The sequence below is a fragment of the Gracilinanus agilis genome, chromosome 4 (genome assembly GCF_016433145.1).
Source record: "Gracilinanus agilis isolate LMUSP501 chromosome 4, AgileGrace, whole genome shotgun sequence".
Taxonomy (NCBI): domain Eukaryota; kingdom Metazoa; phylum Chordata; class Mammalia; order Didelphimorphia; family Didelphidae; genus Gracilinanus; species Gracilinanus agilis.
Window position 1 is genome coordinate 473,993,856 of NC_058133.1, and position 17,387 is coordinate 474,011,242.

Genomic DNA, 17,387 nt, shown 5'->3' on the forward strand with positions numbered 1-17,387 from the left:
ACAGCATTTTCCTTTCGAAGTCCTTCTTTGTTGATTTGAATAGTCATTACTCAAAATAGCTTGGTCATTCACAATTACTCTTCAAACAATATTACTGTTTCTGTAATCAATGTTCTCTTGGTTCTGCTTGTTTCACTCTGCATTGTCTTACAAGCCTTTCCACGTTTTTTTCTAAACCCAACCTCGTCTAACTTTTCAAAGGGTTTCGAAAAGACTGTCTCCACCCCCCACTCCTACGTCGGCACTGCCTCCTCCTTTAGCCCCGCCTCTCTTCGCCTAGGCCCCCCAAACAACACCTCCTCCCTAAAACCGGCTCCTCTCCTAATCCCGCCTCCCCTCCTTGCCCTTATGCCCTTCCGCCTCTTTCCTTCGTCTCCCGCCCCAACCCGCCCACTCGTAGTCTTTCCCCGCCCCTCGAGGGCGTTACCATCGCTTCACAGCCCGCTGATTGGTCAACAGTGGGCGCCCCTCGATGGCGTAGGGGGTGGCGGGTGACAGACTGAGCGGAAGCAATGGCGACGGCCTTTGGGGCCAGTGGTCCGGGCGTGTAAGTGGTTTTAGGGGGTGAGAAGTGAGAGACAGGGGCCAGCAGCCGGGCCGGCGGGGGATCGAAGCCCCCGGGAGTTTCCTCATGAGTTTCCTGATTGATTCCAGCATCGTGGTCACTTCCCAGGTGAGGAGGTGACCTCTCCCCCGTGCGTTTACCAGAACAACCGCTCCTCCCCCCATGTACACCTCCCCCTCCCACTCCTATCCTCTCATCCCTGAGGTAAGGTGGTGGTGAGGGGGGTGAGCCAGGTACTCCCCACTGCGGCCCGAACCCCTCCATCCTTTCCCCCCCCCCCAATCCCTTTTCCCCTCACTCCTCGCTCCCTCCTATCCCTCTCCTTCATCGTTCTTTCCCCCACTTGAGATCATCCATTCCAGCGAGGACCGAAAACAGAGCGCTGCACCTAGAGGACTTACAGGCTGGGTGAAGGGGGCAAGTACCTCAATTTGCCCATTTTTAAAACCAAGCTAATTTTAGGCTCCACTTCTCGGGCTGCCTGTGAGGATTAAACTAGAGACTAAAGTGAATGAAAGTCATTTGCAGCCTATTTTCTATCTCCAATTTCCCCCCACCTAATAATGTAAGCATAACCAATGGGCCTTTGACTTTAGCCCTCCAGCAACTAAGCTTGCAGTGCAGCCCCTTCCCGGACTGTCATTTATTATTAAACCTTTATCGAAAAAGAGCAGTAAGGGCCAGGCAATTGAGGTTAAGAGACTTGCCCAGGGTTGCACAGCCTAGGAAGTATACGAGGTGCTGACTGCTATTTATAACATCTACTCTTGATTTAGGGAATTGGCAGGGAGAATGCTGCTGTCCAGAAACCAGCAATAAAGCTTGATGTGACTGGCATCCAAAGGGACGTTTTTTAAAATTTTTATTTTTTAAAGTTAGAAACAGGACAAACTGTTGCTTAAAAGAAGAGGACGAAATATATCAGGAATCCTGTATCCCACACATCAAAGCTTCCTAAGGGACATGAGCGACTTCCCTCTTTACTAATTAAGTGGTGCTGAAAGAGGATAACTTTCAAAGTCTGTAAAAGGATACGGATTTGTTTATGTTCCAGCCCCCTCTTCTTACTTTCTTTTTATTGTTGTTCAATGGATTCATTTGTTCTTAACCCCCTGACATGGAGTTTTCTTGGCAAATAAACTGGAGTGGTTTGCCATTTCTTTCTCCAGTGGATTAAGGCAAACAGGTTAAGTGACTTGCCCAGTCACACAGCTAGTAAGTTTCTAAGGCTGGATTTGAATTCAGGGTTTTTTTTTATTCCAAATCCAGCATTCTATCCACTATGCCACCTAACAGTCTTCCTACCTTCTACCTAATATTTCACTCTTTTTGAGTTCTTTTCTGGTTTATTGAGAATGGCTTAGACCTGATGAATAGTCCACTTCTCTGAACATTCATTCCAGTCTTTCCCACCTGATTCTCTTCTTTGACATTATGGTACCTTGAAAAATTAATGGGTGGTTTGCTGTTAGAATGGAAGAGGGGAAAAGCAATAGTGATGGATCTCAGGAGAGTGATACAGTTTATGCTTTGTAGGGAACTCATCCTTCCTTGGTTCCTTTCCTACTTAGAGTCTGTAGATGGAAGATAATGATAATAATAGTATTTATATAATGCTATTTATATTTATAAACATATTTATAAAGCCATTTAAATAGCACTTTCTAAAGCAGTTTATAAATATTTATCCTCACATATATCCTCACTTTGGGATTATCTTGTAAAAGATAAAGGAGTGGTTTGCCATTTCATTCTCCAGTTCATTTTACAGATGAGGAACTGAGGCAGAGTTAAGTGACTTGCCCAGGGTCACACAGCCAGTGAGTATCTGAAGTCATATTTGAACTCAGATCTTCCTGACCTCAAAATAACCTGTACCTCATTTATTGCACCTCTGTATTTATAGTGTTCTGTTTTAAAGCTACTTTTGAATATTGATAATATAGCTGTCTGAGTAGGATAACCTTTTTTCCAACCATTTCATCCAGTGTTTTTCTTCTGCTTTCAATGCTTAAAACTTAAATTAGACAGAATTACAGACTGACCTGCAAAGTCCCTTCCACTTCTAAATCTGTGAGCTTATCCTTAATTTACAACCAATAAAATATTGTTGCTTGTTTAATTTGGAAGGCGCATATATGTTTCATAGCCTACAAGACAGTGTGGTTCAGTGGGAGATTCAGCCAACCCTAGATTTAATGCTGGATGTATGACCAACTGCCTAAACTCTCATCTGAGCTCTCCTTTTTTCTTATGAGTAAAATACTCTGCCTTGACAAGCTGTTGTTAATCTATTACTTCATTATAACTCTTGAGTGCCAACATAAAACTAGGGTCTCTCCAAAATATATAATTATGTGAAATTCTTGTGTATGTGCTATATCAAATAATAACATGGGAAACGGTTTGCACCAAATTAAAGGTGTCTTTTTTAGTCATCTTTATTTCTGCCCTTGGACTGATCATCTTTTCTACTTATCCTTGCTAACTTTCAACCTGGAGATCTCATCTGTAACAGAAGTTCATATTTGACTCATGCCCTCTATTACTTCCACCTATTTGTAACTTTTATTAGTTCCAGAGTACAGTGTAATTTTCAACTCCTTCTAAGGGCAAAGTTCTGCCAATCTCATTTCTTTGTTCTTAAGTATCCACATTCCAACTTCCATTTTATTTATAGGACTAACAGAGAGATTACTTTCTCCTTTTCCATCATTTTTTAATTGCTCTCTCTAATCTTGCCAGAATTTATATTTACTTTGGTTTTACTGTTAATGATTCTCGGTTACCTTATTCATCATTCATCAGTTTTGGAGCTCTCCAAAGCTCCCTCCCTCAATATTAAGGGAACCTAGAATGAGAGAGGCAAACATATGTCTCTCTTCTTCATTTTCTTTCATACCTCCATTCCCTTTCTGACTGTTTACCCTCTCTAATAACTTTGTGACCTTCAGTTTCTTATTTGTGTCCAAAGCTCTATTTCTTATTCTTATTAAGTTATCTAGCTAGTTGTTCTGACCCTGAACTTCTGCTCCAACTATATGCACTATTTCTGATTCCTCTTGCTTGACTTTTCCAACCTCATTCATATTCATCTTGTAAGTTAAATAGACATAGTCTTTATTATTTAGGGATATATCTGTCTTTCTTTCAAGCAATGATGCTCTTCAAAATCCATAAGAGCCTCCCTAATAGTGAATTAGACCAGAATTCAAGAGATGGTTTGTATGCTAGTATTAGAGTGAGGTTCCTAGCTTACACAGAGGAAAAAAGTGAGTGTGTATATGTATGTGCATATGTGGGGTGTTGGGCAGGTTGGGGGGAAAGTGTTAAAGAAGTCATATTTATTAGTGAAAGTCAAACCAGCTTGATATTGAGCATAGTTTCCTTAATATCATGTGCTCGTAGCTCACAAAAGAACTTGGTTCTACGCTGAGAAGAGAAAGACCAAAAAAAGCATAGAAAGGAGAGGCACCTGGTCCCCCATGCAAAGAAATCCCACCTGACATTTATTTGACTCCTCTTTACCTCATTACAGTCTCCCTACTATCTGCACCCCTGAAATTTTCATGTAAACAATGACAGATGGAAGCCAGAGGTCTTTGGAACCTCTTGTACCAGCAGCGTGGTCTCAGAAAAATCTGAGAGCCATTATCATTGAAGGATATCATTTAAGAGTTCTTAATAAAGAGTCTAGTGACCTCCTAATTGCCAAATCCAAAGCTTCTTTTTTCAGTTCTTATTTTCCTTGGCCTTTGGTTTCCTGACATCCCTTTTAACTACCCTTCTCAGTCTCCTGGGCAATTCTCTTTTTCTCTTTGTGGTTCCTGACAGCAGATATTTCTAAACAATTTTCTTCCCTCAACCCTTTTCTCTCTGGATACAATTTCCCTTGACATTTCTTGTTCATTTCTACTACCTTACCTATCACCTCCATTCAAGTGACTCAACTCTTCTTTAACCTCTACCTCTTTACTAAAAGAACTAGACTTAAGTTTCTAACTACCTACAGGCTTAAATATTCATCAGATTATTCCACTAGCCATTTATATTTAAACATATCCAAAAGCAACTTTTTATTTTCTTTCAAAACTTGTTCCTCCTTTTAATTTCACCACCGTTCTCCTAGTCTTCCGTTTAAAACCTTGGTGTTATCTCCTCCTTCTTCTCACCCCTTGCATTCATAGAATTCTCAAATCTAATTGATTCTACCTCAACAGTATCTCTCTCCCACATGGTAGCCTCCCATGGCTTCTCTATCTTTACTCTCTTCCCCAGTCCAATCAATTCTTGGTGCCACAGCTAGATTTGCCTTCTTCATGCATGTATCCTAGATGTATTGGACCATAACAAGTATTTGAAAGGCCAGTGTGTAGAAGAGTGATTAGACAAGTCTACTTGGCCTCAGAAGGCAGAACCATAAAGAAGGAAATTTAGAGTTTCTCTAAGAAAAAGCTTCCTAGGAATTCAGTTTACTATATTTAAAAGTAGAATGCATTGAGGCAGCTAGGTGGCCCAATGGATTGAAAGTCAGGCATAGAGACAGGAAGCCCTGGACCCAAATCTGGCCTCAGATAGTTCCTAGCTATGTAACCTAGAGTGAGTCACTTAACCCTAATTGCCTAGACCGGTGATGGCGAATCTATGGCATAGATACCAAGATGGCACGTAGAGTACTCTATGGGCACATGGCTTCCCACCCTTTCTCCCCTCCCCAAGATTGTTACTACAAAGGCAGAGGAACTTGGGTGGAGCTGCTTCCCTCCCCCTCTCCACTGTACCTGGTGACATTTTTTCACATTCCCCACCCCCCCTCTGCCCAGCAGCCCAAAGGGAATGCTTTCTCCTCCCCTGCATGGGGTAAAGGGCAGGGCTGGGCACACCTGGCACTCAGTGGGGGGGGGAGGGCATGGAACTTGGTTGTTGGGGGGGCATCACTCTATCTTTAAAAAGTTAGCCATCACTGACCTAGACCTTACTGTTCTTCTGCCTTAGAACCAGTACTTAGTATTGATTCTAAGGTAATGGTTTAAAAAAAAAAAAAGGAAACTTCCTCCTCACTGAAGATATTTAAACAGAAGCTGTCAGGGTTATTATAAGTGGAAGCCTTTTTCTGTAGTGGGTTGGCCCAGGAGACCACTAAGATTCTAATGAAGAAATTATGAGCTTTGAGAAACTTGCCTCCGACATGGTGATTCTCAGACTTTCTGGTCCCAGGACTCATTTACAGTCTTAAAAATTGTTGAGACCCCCAAAGAGTTTTTGTTTGTGTGGATTATGTTTATTGATAGTTATGGTTTTAAAAATTAAAACAGATCATTTGTAAACATTCATTTAAAAAAGAATAAATCTATTATATGTTAAATAACACTATGAAAAATAACTGATAATTTCTAGATATTATTTCATTTATAAATAGCACTAAATCCATTACATGTTGACATAAATGTTTTTATGAAAAACAACTTTTCCAAAACAAAAAAAAATTAGTGCGATGACATTGCTTTACATATTTTCTCAAATCTCTTTAATGTGTGGTATAATAGAAGATAGCCTGATTCTCATATCTGTTTATGGAATCTGTTGCAATACATTATTTTGGTTAATATGATGTTGATGATGATGATGACGATATGATGAAGAAAATCTAGCTTCACAGAGATCTCTAGTTGGAAAAGGGAAGAGTATTTGGAACATCTTAGTCTTTGTAATTGAACATAGTGTTGACCTCAGAGACTCCTTGAAAGGGTCTTGGGGATCCTCAGGGGTTGTTAGACCACACTTTGAGAATTACTGGCCTCTCGAATAAAGTTCTGATTCCTTCCCATAGCATTTGAGGCACTCCAGTACCAGGGATCATTCTTGCCTTATCTCTATTGTTCCTTTTTATGCCAAACTATTATCTTCTGTGATCTGGACAAACCTGTACAGTACAATACAAAAGTCTCCTGACCTTTGCTCACATTTTTCCCCCTCCCTAGAATGCCTTCCCACCCTATTAAGTTTGTGCCCATCCTTTAAGACCCCACTCCTTTCACTTCTTTTCACCCTGTGTCCCAGCAGCCTTCTTAACAATGTCACCAAACACTAATCTTTCAGATCTGGAACCATTAGCTCTGTGTTTGTCCCTGAAAAGGATGCATCAGGCTAGTCCTCTGTGACCTCCTGCACTATTCCCTGTAACTTTCCAAAATAAGAGGCCATCGATCCGCTATGTGTATTGTTTCCTCCTTTTAGAATACAAATTTCTTGAGATCAGAGGCTGTTTGCTTTTGTATTTGCATCCCAGAGACACTTCATAAACATATACTGTGTTTTTTTTTATTTGTTCATTCATTCTTTCTGCTCAAATTCTATCCCCTTCATAGCTTTCCTACATTTCCCCCACTGTATCCCTTGGTCATTAATGACTTTGTTGGCCTCTCTCATGTATTATTTTGCAGTAATTATTTTTATATGTACAATATCACCAACCAAACTTACAAGCTCCATGAAGGTAGAAACTGGATATGTTTGAAATCATCCACCATACTCAGTATCAAACAGTATGCTTTGCACAGCGTAGGCGCTTAGTAATTGATAAATTGGATTGATTTAAGAGTCTTAAAAAATCTCTCTTCTCATCTATAGGAAACTTCTGGTGAATACAAGTTCCACAGACTCCATTATTACCATATTATTGCAAGATTAACTGTATGATTCTATTTTGCTCTAGAAACAAAATATAACAATACGTGCCCTAGAACAGGAGTTCTTAATCTGAGGACTGTGAACATTTTAAAAATATATATTTTAATAACTGCAATTCAGTATAATACAGGTATCTCTTCTACATCACTGGATCACACTCCTATTATCTGGAAATTCTGTGTAAAAAATTTTTGGTCTTATCTTCAAGCCAGAGAAAAAGTCTCAATTTTTTATTTTTCTTTTATGGGATATTTATAGTACCTTATTGTAAAATTTGGGTCATAAGCTATATAGTTTATAAACTTTTTCTGTTGTCTGCTGGCCTTTGTATGTCATCTGTGACTTTTGCAAAACTCCCAAAATTCCCATTTAATTATGCAAACCCACAATATGTTGAAACCACAATGGGAAAGTCACAATGTGGAATAATATTCAATGTAATATTTTCTATGTGATCCTATGTATTTTATGCATTTAAAAAAGTATCTTGAAAAGGGGTCCATGCGTATCAGCACTGCCAGAGGAATCTGTGGGTCAAAAATGGTCAAAAACCTCTGTCTGGGAAAAATATTTCAGAAATTGAGTCATTTCAACCTCTTTCCTTCTGTTATTGGTTTTCATTGATGTGAAGGTGGCAAAATCCAAGGGATGTTGTGAACCTCCAGTCCATGAAACAGTTTATTTCAGTCATCCTAAACATTAGGCCCTTTGAACACTGAACATGCTGGTAAGGCCTTCTGACCAAGATCTGATGCCTTTTGCCTCAGTCAGTTTTAGCTATTTCCTCATCCCAGTCTTGATTTTTTATTTTTCCATCTGCAGGTGCTCTTCTTTGGCTTTGGATGGTTGTTCTTCATGAGACAGCTTTTCAAGGACTATGAGGTAAGAAGGGATTATTTACGTGCCAGGGATTTGAATCTGAAATTGATTTAGGGTAGAACAACAAAAACATCAGTATTAATACAGAAGCCTCTGGATGGTATTTTATTACTCATACATCCATTTTAAGTAATATAACAATAAGGCCAGTGCAGGCTACGCTACTCTAATCTCAAAAAGACAACTGGAATCAGCTGGTAAGAGAGAAGGAATACAAGTTCTGTCTTGCTCAGAAGCCAGGGGCAAGGAAAACAATTTCATAATCACATCAGTGTGGACATTTCATAGTCAGAATGTGACACAAGAGAGAATTGTTAGTGTAATGCAACCTCATAAATATAGCTTTTTATTTATTGACCTGATCTTCCTGTTAATTACCAGACCCACCTGGCTTCACTCAGTGCTGTACACCAGAGCAGGAATTCTTAACCATTTTATATATCATACATCACCTTTGGTCCTCTGGTGAAATCCACAGACCTTTTTCATAATAATGTTTTTCAGTTTATAAAACAAAACACATATGGTTACAAAGGAAAGCAATTATATTGAAATAAAACTACCAAAGTATTTTTAAAAACAGGTTCACAATGCCCAGGATAAATGCCCCTGCAATAGAGGTTGGTGTTTTTTTGTTTTGCTTTTAGTCTGGTTCTGACCTAATATCTTGTGTTCAAATTTGGACATGTTGAGATGGTCTTTTCTACTTTGGTTATATTTCTTTCAGCAATATGCTCCACATACTGCCTGGATCCTATCCAAGGTATCTACAAAAGATTAAATTACCTTAAGTATTAGGCAGAACAGAAATTCTTTGGTCTTTCAAATAACAACCCTCCTGCTTTGGGGTTCCCTAGTCTCAGGTTGGATGAGGAGCCCCATCCTGTATTAACCAGATAGCCTCTTTATTTGCATGTATCCAAAGTGTGGAAGCTATTCCTTATCCTCTCACTTCATGATTTTTGTTTTAAATTCTCCGTCTACAAGGAGTCACATACTTTACAGATATAACACATTAAATCATAATTATGTACTTTACAAAAGCTAAATAATAGCCACAGATTTTTCAGATTATGACTTTTCTGCCTGATCCCTTTTTGGTTAGATTTATCTAGTTCTGAGAGGGAAAAGTTGAGGTTGCCCACTAGTATAGTGTTACTGTTTCCTCTTATTACTCAATGCCTGTTCCCTTTTATTCTTTCAGGCTCATAGTAAGATGTGAATGCCATCCTTTTCCCATAACTATAAGGGCTTCTGGTTCATTGGGTTAAGGAAGCCTTTCCTTTGGCCATCTTTTAGCAGGAGCTGAACGTAGTCTTTTATCATCCCATGACAGGTGCGCCAGTATGTAGTACAAGTGATCTTCTCTGTGACCTTTGCCTTCTCCTGTACCATGTTTGAGCTCATCATCTTCGAAATCTTGGGAGTGCTGAATAGCAGGTGAGCTGTGTGCACCCGTTAGCCTTCTTTGTGGAGAGTCCAGGGTTACATTCTTTCTGGAGAATGGTTGCCTGGATTTTGCCATAGAAAAAATGCTCCCTTTTGTAATAACCATCTCAGTCTCTCCTGTGGAGCAATTAGGATGGTAACATGAAATGCACCTCAAATGTCTAGCTGTATCAAGACATTAAAACTGTAAAAACCTTCTAAATCTTTGGTGTATACATGATTGGTTCTCTTTTAATTCATATAGTGAGATGGTACCTCCAAACATAAAGGTCAAAGTCATCAGATTTCCTTTAATGTTTAAGGTTGTGGCAACATATACAAAGCAATAGCAACCTGAACAACTAATTGATATTCTTAGGAGTGTCAGATGATAAAAGGGTATGATTATGGGAGGAGGGGGTGGTGTTAGTCCTTTACCTTCTGTCTTAGTGGGCAATGGGAGTTAAATGACTTGCCCAGCATCATACCAGTAGGAAATATCTAAGGCCAAATTTGAACTCAGGACTTTCCATCTCCAGGTCTGACACTATCCACTGAGCCACTTACTTGCCCCAAAGTGTATGATTATTGTTAACCGCAGCATGCTTCCTGCTAAGCACATTGAGCTGCTTCCTGGGAGTCTGTGGGCTGTTGAGTTTGACTGTCAGATCAAAGGTGGAAGGTGGTGAATTGTGAGGAGAAATTAGACTGAAATTTGTCATCCTCCCAGTGACCCTTTCCAAATTTCATTTCAGTTCCCGTTATTTTCACTGGAAAATGAATCTATGTGTAATTCTGCTGATCCTTGTCTTCATGGTGCCTTTCTATATCGGTTATTTTATTGTGAGCAACATCCGACTCTGTGAGTGTTTGAGCTTCCAGTGGTATGGATGGGGATGAGTATGTTTGGGGCCTGAGGCCACCTGAGAGCAACACTTTGCCTCCTTACTGAAAAGTAACCACTGCCCTTTTATATAGGTAGGGGAGGGGAAGGAGGGGGAGGATACCTGGTGCAGTACCTTATACATAGTAGGTACTCATTAAAGTGAATGAATTTAGTGTATTTCACCATGTCCTTCCATCTTTCAACATTATTTATGTCTCCCCCTAAGTGCAACCCTGTCCTTTGTTTCAGCCAGATTTCCCTTCTTTTTCCTCATTTACCTTCAGCTATTGATAAAGGAGTCTTCCATAAAAAAGTAAATTGTTCTGTCACCCCTTTATTAATGAATAGCAAATATATGGATGAGAGAGGAAGAGAAGGTCATTGGTGTGATTCTTGTGTTTCTAAGTAGAGCAAGCTCCTAACTTTTGTGTATCTTGCATCCACTCCCCACCCCAACCCCAACCCACTCCTTTTATCTTAGTACATAGACAACGAGTACTTTTTTCCTGTGGCTTATGGTTGACCTTCATGTACTTCTTCTGGAAATTAGGAGATCCATTTCCCATTCTCAGCCCAAAACATGGTGAGTAATTTGGTTTTAAACAACTACTTTAAAATTATTTTTTTTCCCAGAGAAATGGCAGTTTAGTAACATTTCCTCATCTTGCATCCTAGCACTGAACTCAATTAAGACCTCTTTTAGAATTAAATTAACACTTTGCCCCTAGATGATAGAAAATTGCTGATTCCAGGACTGAATCATTTTCCGTCAGTATAGAAATTACAAAATTATTTCAGTGTATAAGTCTCTGTTAAGAAAGGTAAGGGGGCAGCTGGGTAACTCAGTGGATTGAGAGTCAGGCCTAGAGATGGGAGGTCCTAGGTTCAAATCTGGCCTCAGACACTTCCCAGCTGTGTGACCCTGGGCAAGTCACTTGACCCCCCATTGCCCACCCTTAACCACTCTTCCACCAAGGAGCCAATACAGAGAAGTTAAGGGTTTAAAAGAAATAAAAATAAAAAACAAAGAAAGGTAAGCATTACTATTGCTAGATTAAAAGAAACTTTGCAGAAATCACTGTTTTTTCCTCGTTTCACCTTCATTTTATAAAACTCATTAAGCTTCAACCAGTTAAACTTTCTTTTTAATTATTCACATTTTGAAATTTTTCCTTTTTTTCTTTTGTAAGTTTTAATGATATATTTTGTTTTTAGGTTTCAAACATTTACAGAGTACTTCCACTTCATGAGATGTTTCATAAAATAAAACTGATAATATAGATAATATATTCACCTGAGAATACATACATTTCATATCTGTAGCATTCCCCCCCACTGCTCTCTTTTTTCAAAAAATTAACTATTTTCTTTCCCTCCTAGCCTCTATTCCTTAAAAAAAAGAAAAACAAATTACTTATTGCAAATACGCATAATCCAGCAAAACAAATCTCTCAGTGACTGAATACAGAAATATAAATATCTCATTCTGTACCCTAAGTCCATTACTACTTTCTAACAAATGGAATATTATTAAAATAAAATGGAACTTAGGATATAACATAACAACTTTTTACTCACTCCCTTTTTATCTCAGGATTTTTTTGTCCATTAGTTCCCATTGTTTTTTACTTTTATGTGGTCATAGGGTATATTCTCTACTTCTGGTCCTTCCCTATTTCTTTGTATTTCTTATACTTGTTCTTTTAATTATTTAATCATTCCCCTAATATTTGATGTTGGGGTTGCTTTCAGTTTTTGCAATTATAAGTAGTTCTGCTGTGAAAATATTTAATAGATAGTCCTTTTTTTGTTTTTGATAATACTTTTAGGGTATATTCCCAACAATGGAATTGAGTCAAAGGGTATGGTTGTTTTTGTAACTTTTACTGCATGCTGCAAGATTGCTGTCCAAAAAGATTCCAGTATGCAATTCTTCCTGTAATGAATGAATGTAGCTGTTTCCCTACAACCCTGCCAGCATTGAGTTTTGTTGCTTTTAATTATTTTTGCCAATTTGATGAGTGGTACCTCAATCTTTGTGTTTGCATCTTTTTTTATTATTAGTGAAATCAATCACTTTTAATTGATTACTAACAGTTTGTGTTTTTCTCTTTTAAAAATAGCCTTTTCTTATCTTATGATCATTTATCCAAATACAAAAATGAACCCTATACAAAACCTTAAATCAAAAATTGTGTGTGCGTGTGTGTGTGTGTTTGTGTGTTTGTATATGTGTGTACTGAAGAATATGAATCTTTCAGCCAACGGGGCTGCCTTCTAGAGTAATTTGAGATAAAAATGAAGATATTAAAACTATGTTTGATAAACCACATAGTATAGTCAAGTAAAATATATACATATAAATAAATATAAGGGTGTATACATATATATTTATATATATGTACATATATATAATTATCACAGTTTATTTTCAGAATACAGAATAATCTAAACATTATTTGGCTTTGAAAAATAAATATTAGATATGATTGTTTTCTGCAACATATTTATCCTCATAATTTTTTCTAAGATTTTTAAAAAACAATTGGTATTCCCATAATACCAGTCAATAAGTGAAGAGAGATTGCCCTGAAGCTCACCAAACAGAGAAACCAGACTGCCAAAAAAAATAATAGTGGCAAATACCTTATACACAGATAATTGAGAGTTGGAATTCTGAGGTAACTCTAATATAATGGAAAGAGTCCTGGTCTTGGAGTTCAAAGAATCCTGTATTTGGACCCTGTCTCTGATATTTACCAGCTGTGTGATCTTGGGCAAGTTACATAACCTTAGTAAGCCTCCATTTCCTTATCTGAAAAATGAGGATGGTAATATCTGTACTACCTACCTTCCAGGATTATTCTGAGAATTAAATCAGATCATCAATTTAAAGTGCTTTTCAAACCTTCAAGGGCTACATAAATGTTGTGTGTTATATTTAAGAATCCCAGGTGAATTTGTCTATTTATAGTGAAGGAGAAAGCCAGTTGCTATGTCACTAATATAATTTCATTTTTTCAGGGATCTTGTCCATAGAACAACTCATCAGTCGGGTGGGTGTGATTGGGGTCACCCTCATGGCCCTGCTATCTGGATTTGGGGCTGTCAATTGCCCATACACCTACATGTCCTACTTCCTCAGGTAACTTGGTTTTTGTCCTTTTTCTTCTTTTTCTGCCACATTCAGAAGTTCGTGCATCTTCTACACAGCTATCTGTCCTCACACCTACATTGACAATGTTTAAATATTTTGTCTCTGATCCTTCATATTGGCTTATTCATGAGGCTAATCCACTATTTTTCAAAAGGGAAAATAATGAATTTTAGGACATTAAGCATTTACTGCTATATATTATTTCAATTATTAAGAAGAATCTAAAGCTGACACATGACAAGAGTCCCTGTTTTTAAGGAGCTAGACATCTAAAGGGGATCTATAAAACATATACATAGCCAATATTCATTTATTAAACACATACTATATATAGGCCAGGCCCTGTCCTAAAGGCTGTGGATACAAAAAAAGACAAGCAAAAGGCAAAAGTCTCTGCCCTCAAGGAGCTCCCAGTTCTAATTTCACAATATGCAGACAACTATATACAAACAAGTTATAAAAATTGCAGACAATCCATAGAGGAAAGGCCTCTTGTGGAAGATGTGAATAAATCTAAAAGATCATCTATTCCAAACCATACATAAATAGGAATCATTTTCTATAACAGTGATGGCATGCTATCTCTTGTGTTAGGAAGCTCATTGTCTCCTGAGGCAGTCTGTTTTCAGTTTTGGCAGCTCTGAACCAGAAAAGTAATCCCGTCTATAACATCCCTGACAAGGAGTCATCTTACTTTTGCTCAAAAACCTTTAGTGAGGAGGAACCAAACCCCATCCAAAGGCAGACCAGTCAGCTTTGGAGTAACTAATTGTTGGGACGTTTATGGAGCAAAATCCATATTTTGCTGCCATATTTCTAGGGTCACTCAGAACAAATCCAATCCCTCTTCCATAGGACCTCTAAATACATAGAGGTTTTAGTTATATCTCCCTTGAGTCTTTTCAAGATTAAAATAGCCCCAAAATCCATCAGTAGATTCTTCTATGGCAGTTCTCCTTCTTATCAATATCTTTCCTAAAATGCATTGCCCAGAACTGAACATAATACTCCAGCTAAAGCCAGACTAGGAGAGAGTAAAGAGGGACTATCATTTCCCTCATTTGGAATTCTTACATCTGTAAATGTAGCCTGAGGTTGTATTAGCTTTCTTGGCTCTGTATCATACTGTTGATCTTCCAGTCCATGAAACTCCCAGATCTTTGTCAGCAAAACTGCTTTTTAGGGGGCAGCTGGGTGGCTCAGTGGATTGAGAGCGAGGCCTAGAGATGGGAGGTCCTAGGTTCAAATCTGGCCTCAGACACTTCCTAGCTGTGTGACCCTGGACAAGTCACTTAACCCCCATTGCCTAGCCCTTACTACTCTTGAAGCCCTTACTGCCTTGGAGCCATTACACAGTATTGACTCCAAAACAGAAGTAAGGGTTTTTTTAAAAAAAAGCTTTTTAGCCAAATGTCCCCATGCTATTCTTGGGAAGTTGAGTTTTTTGTTTTGTTTTGTTTGTTTTAAACCCTTGTCTTCTGTCTTAGAACCAATACTTTATATTGGTTCTAAGGCATAAGAGCGTTAAGGGATAGGCAATGGGGGTCAAGTGACTTGCCCAGGGTCACACAGTTATGAAGTATTTGGGGTCAGATTTGAACCCAGGACCTCCTGTCTCTGGACCTGGTTCTCAATGCAGGAAGTTGAGTTTTTGGACCTGGCTTTAAATTTTTCATTCATCCTTTTTAAATACTATTGTACAAGATTAAACTTAGTGTTCTCATTTCTCTTAATAGTATTTTGGACCCTCACTGTCATTCAGGATAATAATTGACCCTCCTGGATTTGTCTCATCTGCAAATTCAGTAAGCATGCCATTTAGGCATTTATCTAAATCAGTGATAAAGGATGTTCAAGTGACACAGGACAAAGGACAGATTTCTGGGGCACTCCACTGGAGGATAACCTCCTTCCAAGTAGTGACTACTCTCTGAATCCAGCTATTCAACCTATTCTGAACTCATCTAACTTAGGGGATCTTAACTCAAGATCCAGAAACCCCAATAGACAGATTTCAGAGTCTATAAACTTGGAAGGAAAAAAAATTACATCTTTATTTTCATTCCTCTTAACTAAAATTTATTATTTCCTTCAATTTTGACTATAGAATGCACATTTTTCTGAGAAGAGATCCATAGCCTTTACCAATTTGCCAAAGGAGTACATAGCACACAAAAAGAGATTTAAAGCCCTTCTTCTAATTATACTAACATCTACCTCACAACTTTCCATTTCATCCAGAAGAACAATTTGAGAGACTTTGTTAAACATTTTACTATGATCTGAGTAAATGGTAAACATACCATTCCTCTGATTTATCAGTTTAAGTAATCTGCCACAAAAGGAAATATGGAATATGCCTCAAGACCAGGCCCAGGGTTAACACTTCCCAATTGACCAGTCTAAAGATTCTTTTCAGAGAACCTTTAGATAGATATAACAGAAGGAACCTAAGAGTTTGGCAGTGCTGCCTTCTTTTCTTCCTCCCTTATTTATCTACTCCAAGCAGTGAACTTTTGATAACCTTCATTCTAATATGGCCTTGTTTGTCACTCTTTAGATTCATCACTGGACTCCTGATGCCATTTTTTTTAGAGAACTACCTCATTCGTTTGGTATTCATTATGAAGCAAGAGACCTGAGTTCAAAACCCACCTTAGTCGTTTAATTGCTTTGTGATCATTGAAATGACATTTAACCTTTTAGAGTCTCAATTTTCTCATTTTGAAAATGACAGTAATTATACTTCTACTGCCTATCTCAAAGGGTTGTTGTATGGGAGGCCCTTCATAAACTTTAAAGCACCAAGGAATTTGAAAAGTTATTACATTATCTGACTCATAAAAAGTGCTTTATAAATGCTAGTTGATTGATTGTTGAAGGCAGCAAAGGCAGTATGATAATAATAATGTCTAGTATTTATATAAAACTTTAAAGTTGGCAAAGTGCTTTAAATAGCTTTTCTCATTTGATCCCCAGAACAACCCTGTGAGATAGGTGCTTTTATTATCCCTAGTTTACAGATAAGGATACTGAGGCAGCATTTGAATAGTGATTTAAAGAGCTACCAGAAGCTAAGCAAGGGTTTTTATTTTTTGGATAAGAGAACTGAATAAGTTTGTAGGGAGAGGAGAAGTGGCAGTGGGGCTAGTATAGCTCTGTGAAACTATGAGCTCTGTCATGTAGTGTTGCCCAAGATAGATCATAAAGAATTCTGATAAAAAGTGATCCACAATAGAAGGAAATGGCAAATCACTGCAGTATCTTTGCCTAGAAAACCCCATGGGTAGTATTAAAATGATAAAAGATATATCACTGGAAAATGAGCCCCTTAGGTTGGAAGGTGTCCAATATACTTCTGGGGAAGAATGGAAGATAGCTACAAGTTGTGCTAATGAAGTGGCTAGGCCAAAACCAAAAGAAAGCTCAGCTGCAGATATATCTGGTGGCAAAAAGAAAGGTCAATACTATAAAGATCTGTAATGTAAAGGAGCATGGAATATAAGGTCTATGAATCAAGGAAAATTGGATATGGTCAAATAGAAGATGGAAAGATTGGAAATCAATAGCTTCAGTATCAGTGAACTCAAATGGAAGGAAATGGGTGAATTTAATTCAGGTGATTATGACTTATATTACTTTGGGCAAGAATTCTTAGAAGAGTTGGAGTAGCCCTCATAGTCAATAAAAGGATGAGAAAAGCAGTAGTAGAGTATAATCTCAAAAAATGAGAGAATAATTGTCTGTTTGAGTCAAACCATTTATCTTCACAGTGATACAAC

The 17,387-nt window shown here is 38.1% G+C and overlaps 1 protein-coding gene across 1 annotated transcript in view; it reads left to right on the forward strand.

Annotated features, from left to right (window-relative positions):
* The first annotated feature begins 547 nt into the window (after nucleotides 1-547).
* LOC123244218 (Golgi pH regulator) overlaps nucleotides 548-17,387 on the forward strand; it is a 41,284-nt gene continuing 24,444 nt past the window's right edge. The window contains exons 1-6 of the mRNA XM_044672553.1: nucleotides 548-673; nucleotides 8,078-8,137; nucleotides 9,471-9,574; nucleotides 10,318-10,424; nucleotides 10,930-11,031; nucleotides 13,473-13,593. Of these exons, the coding sequence (XP_044528488.1) occupies nucleotides 632-673; nucleotides 8,078-8,137; nucleotides 9,471-9,574; nucleotides 10,318-10,424; nucleotides 10,930-11,031; nucleotides 13,473-13,593 (536 nt within the window). The 5' untranslated portion in view covers nucleotides 548-631. The remainder of the gene's footprint in view (nucleotides 674-8,077; nucleotides 8,138-9,470; nucleotides 9,575-10,317; nucleotides 10,425-10,929; nucleotides 11,032-13,472; nucleotides 13,594-17,387) is intronic.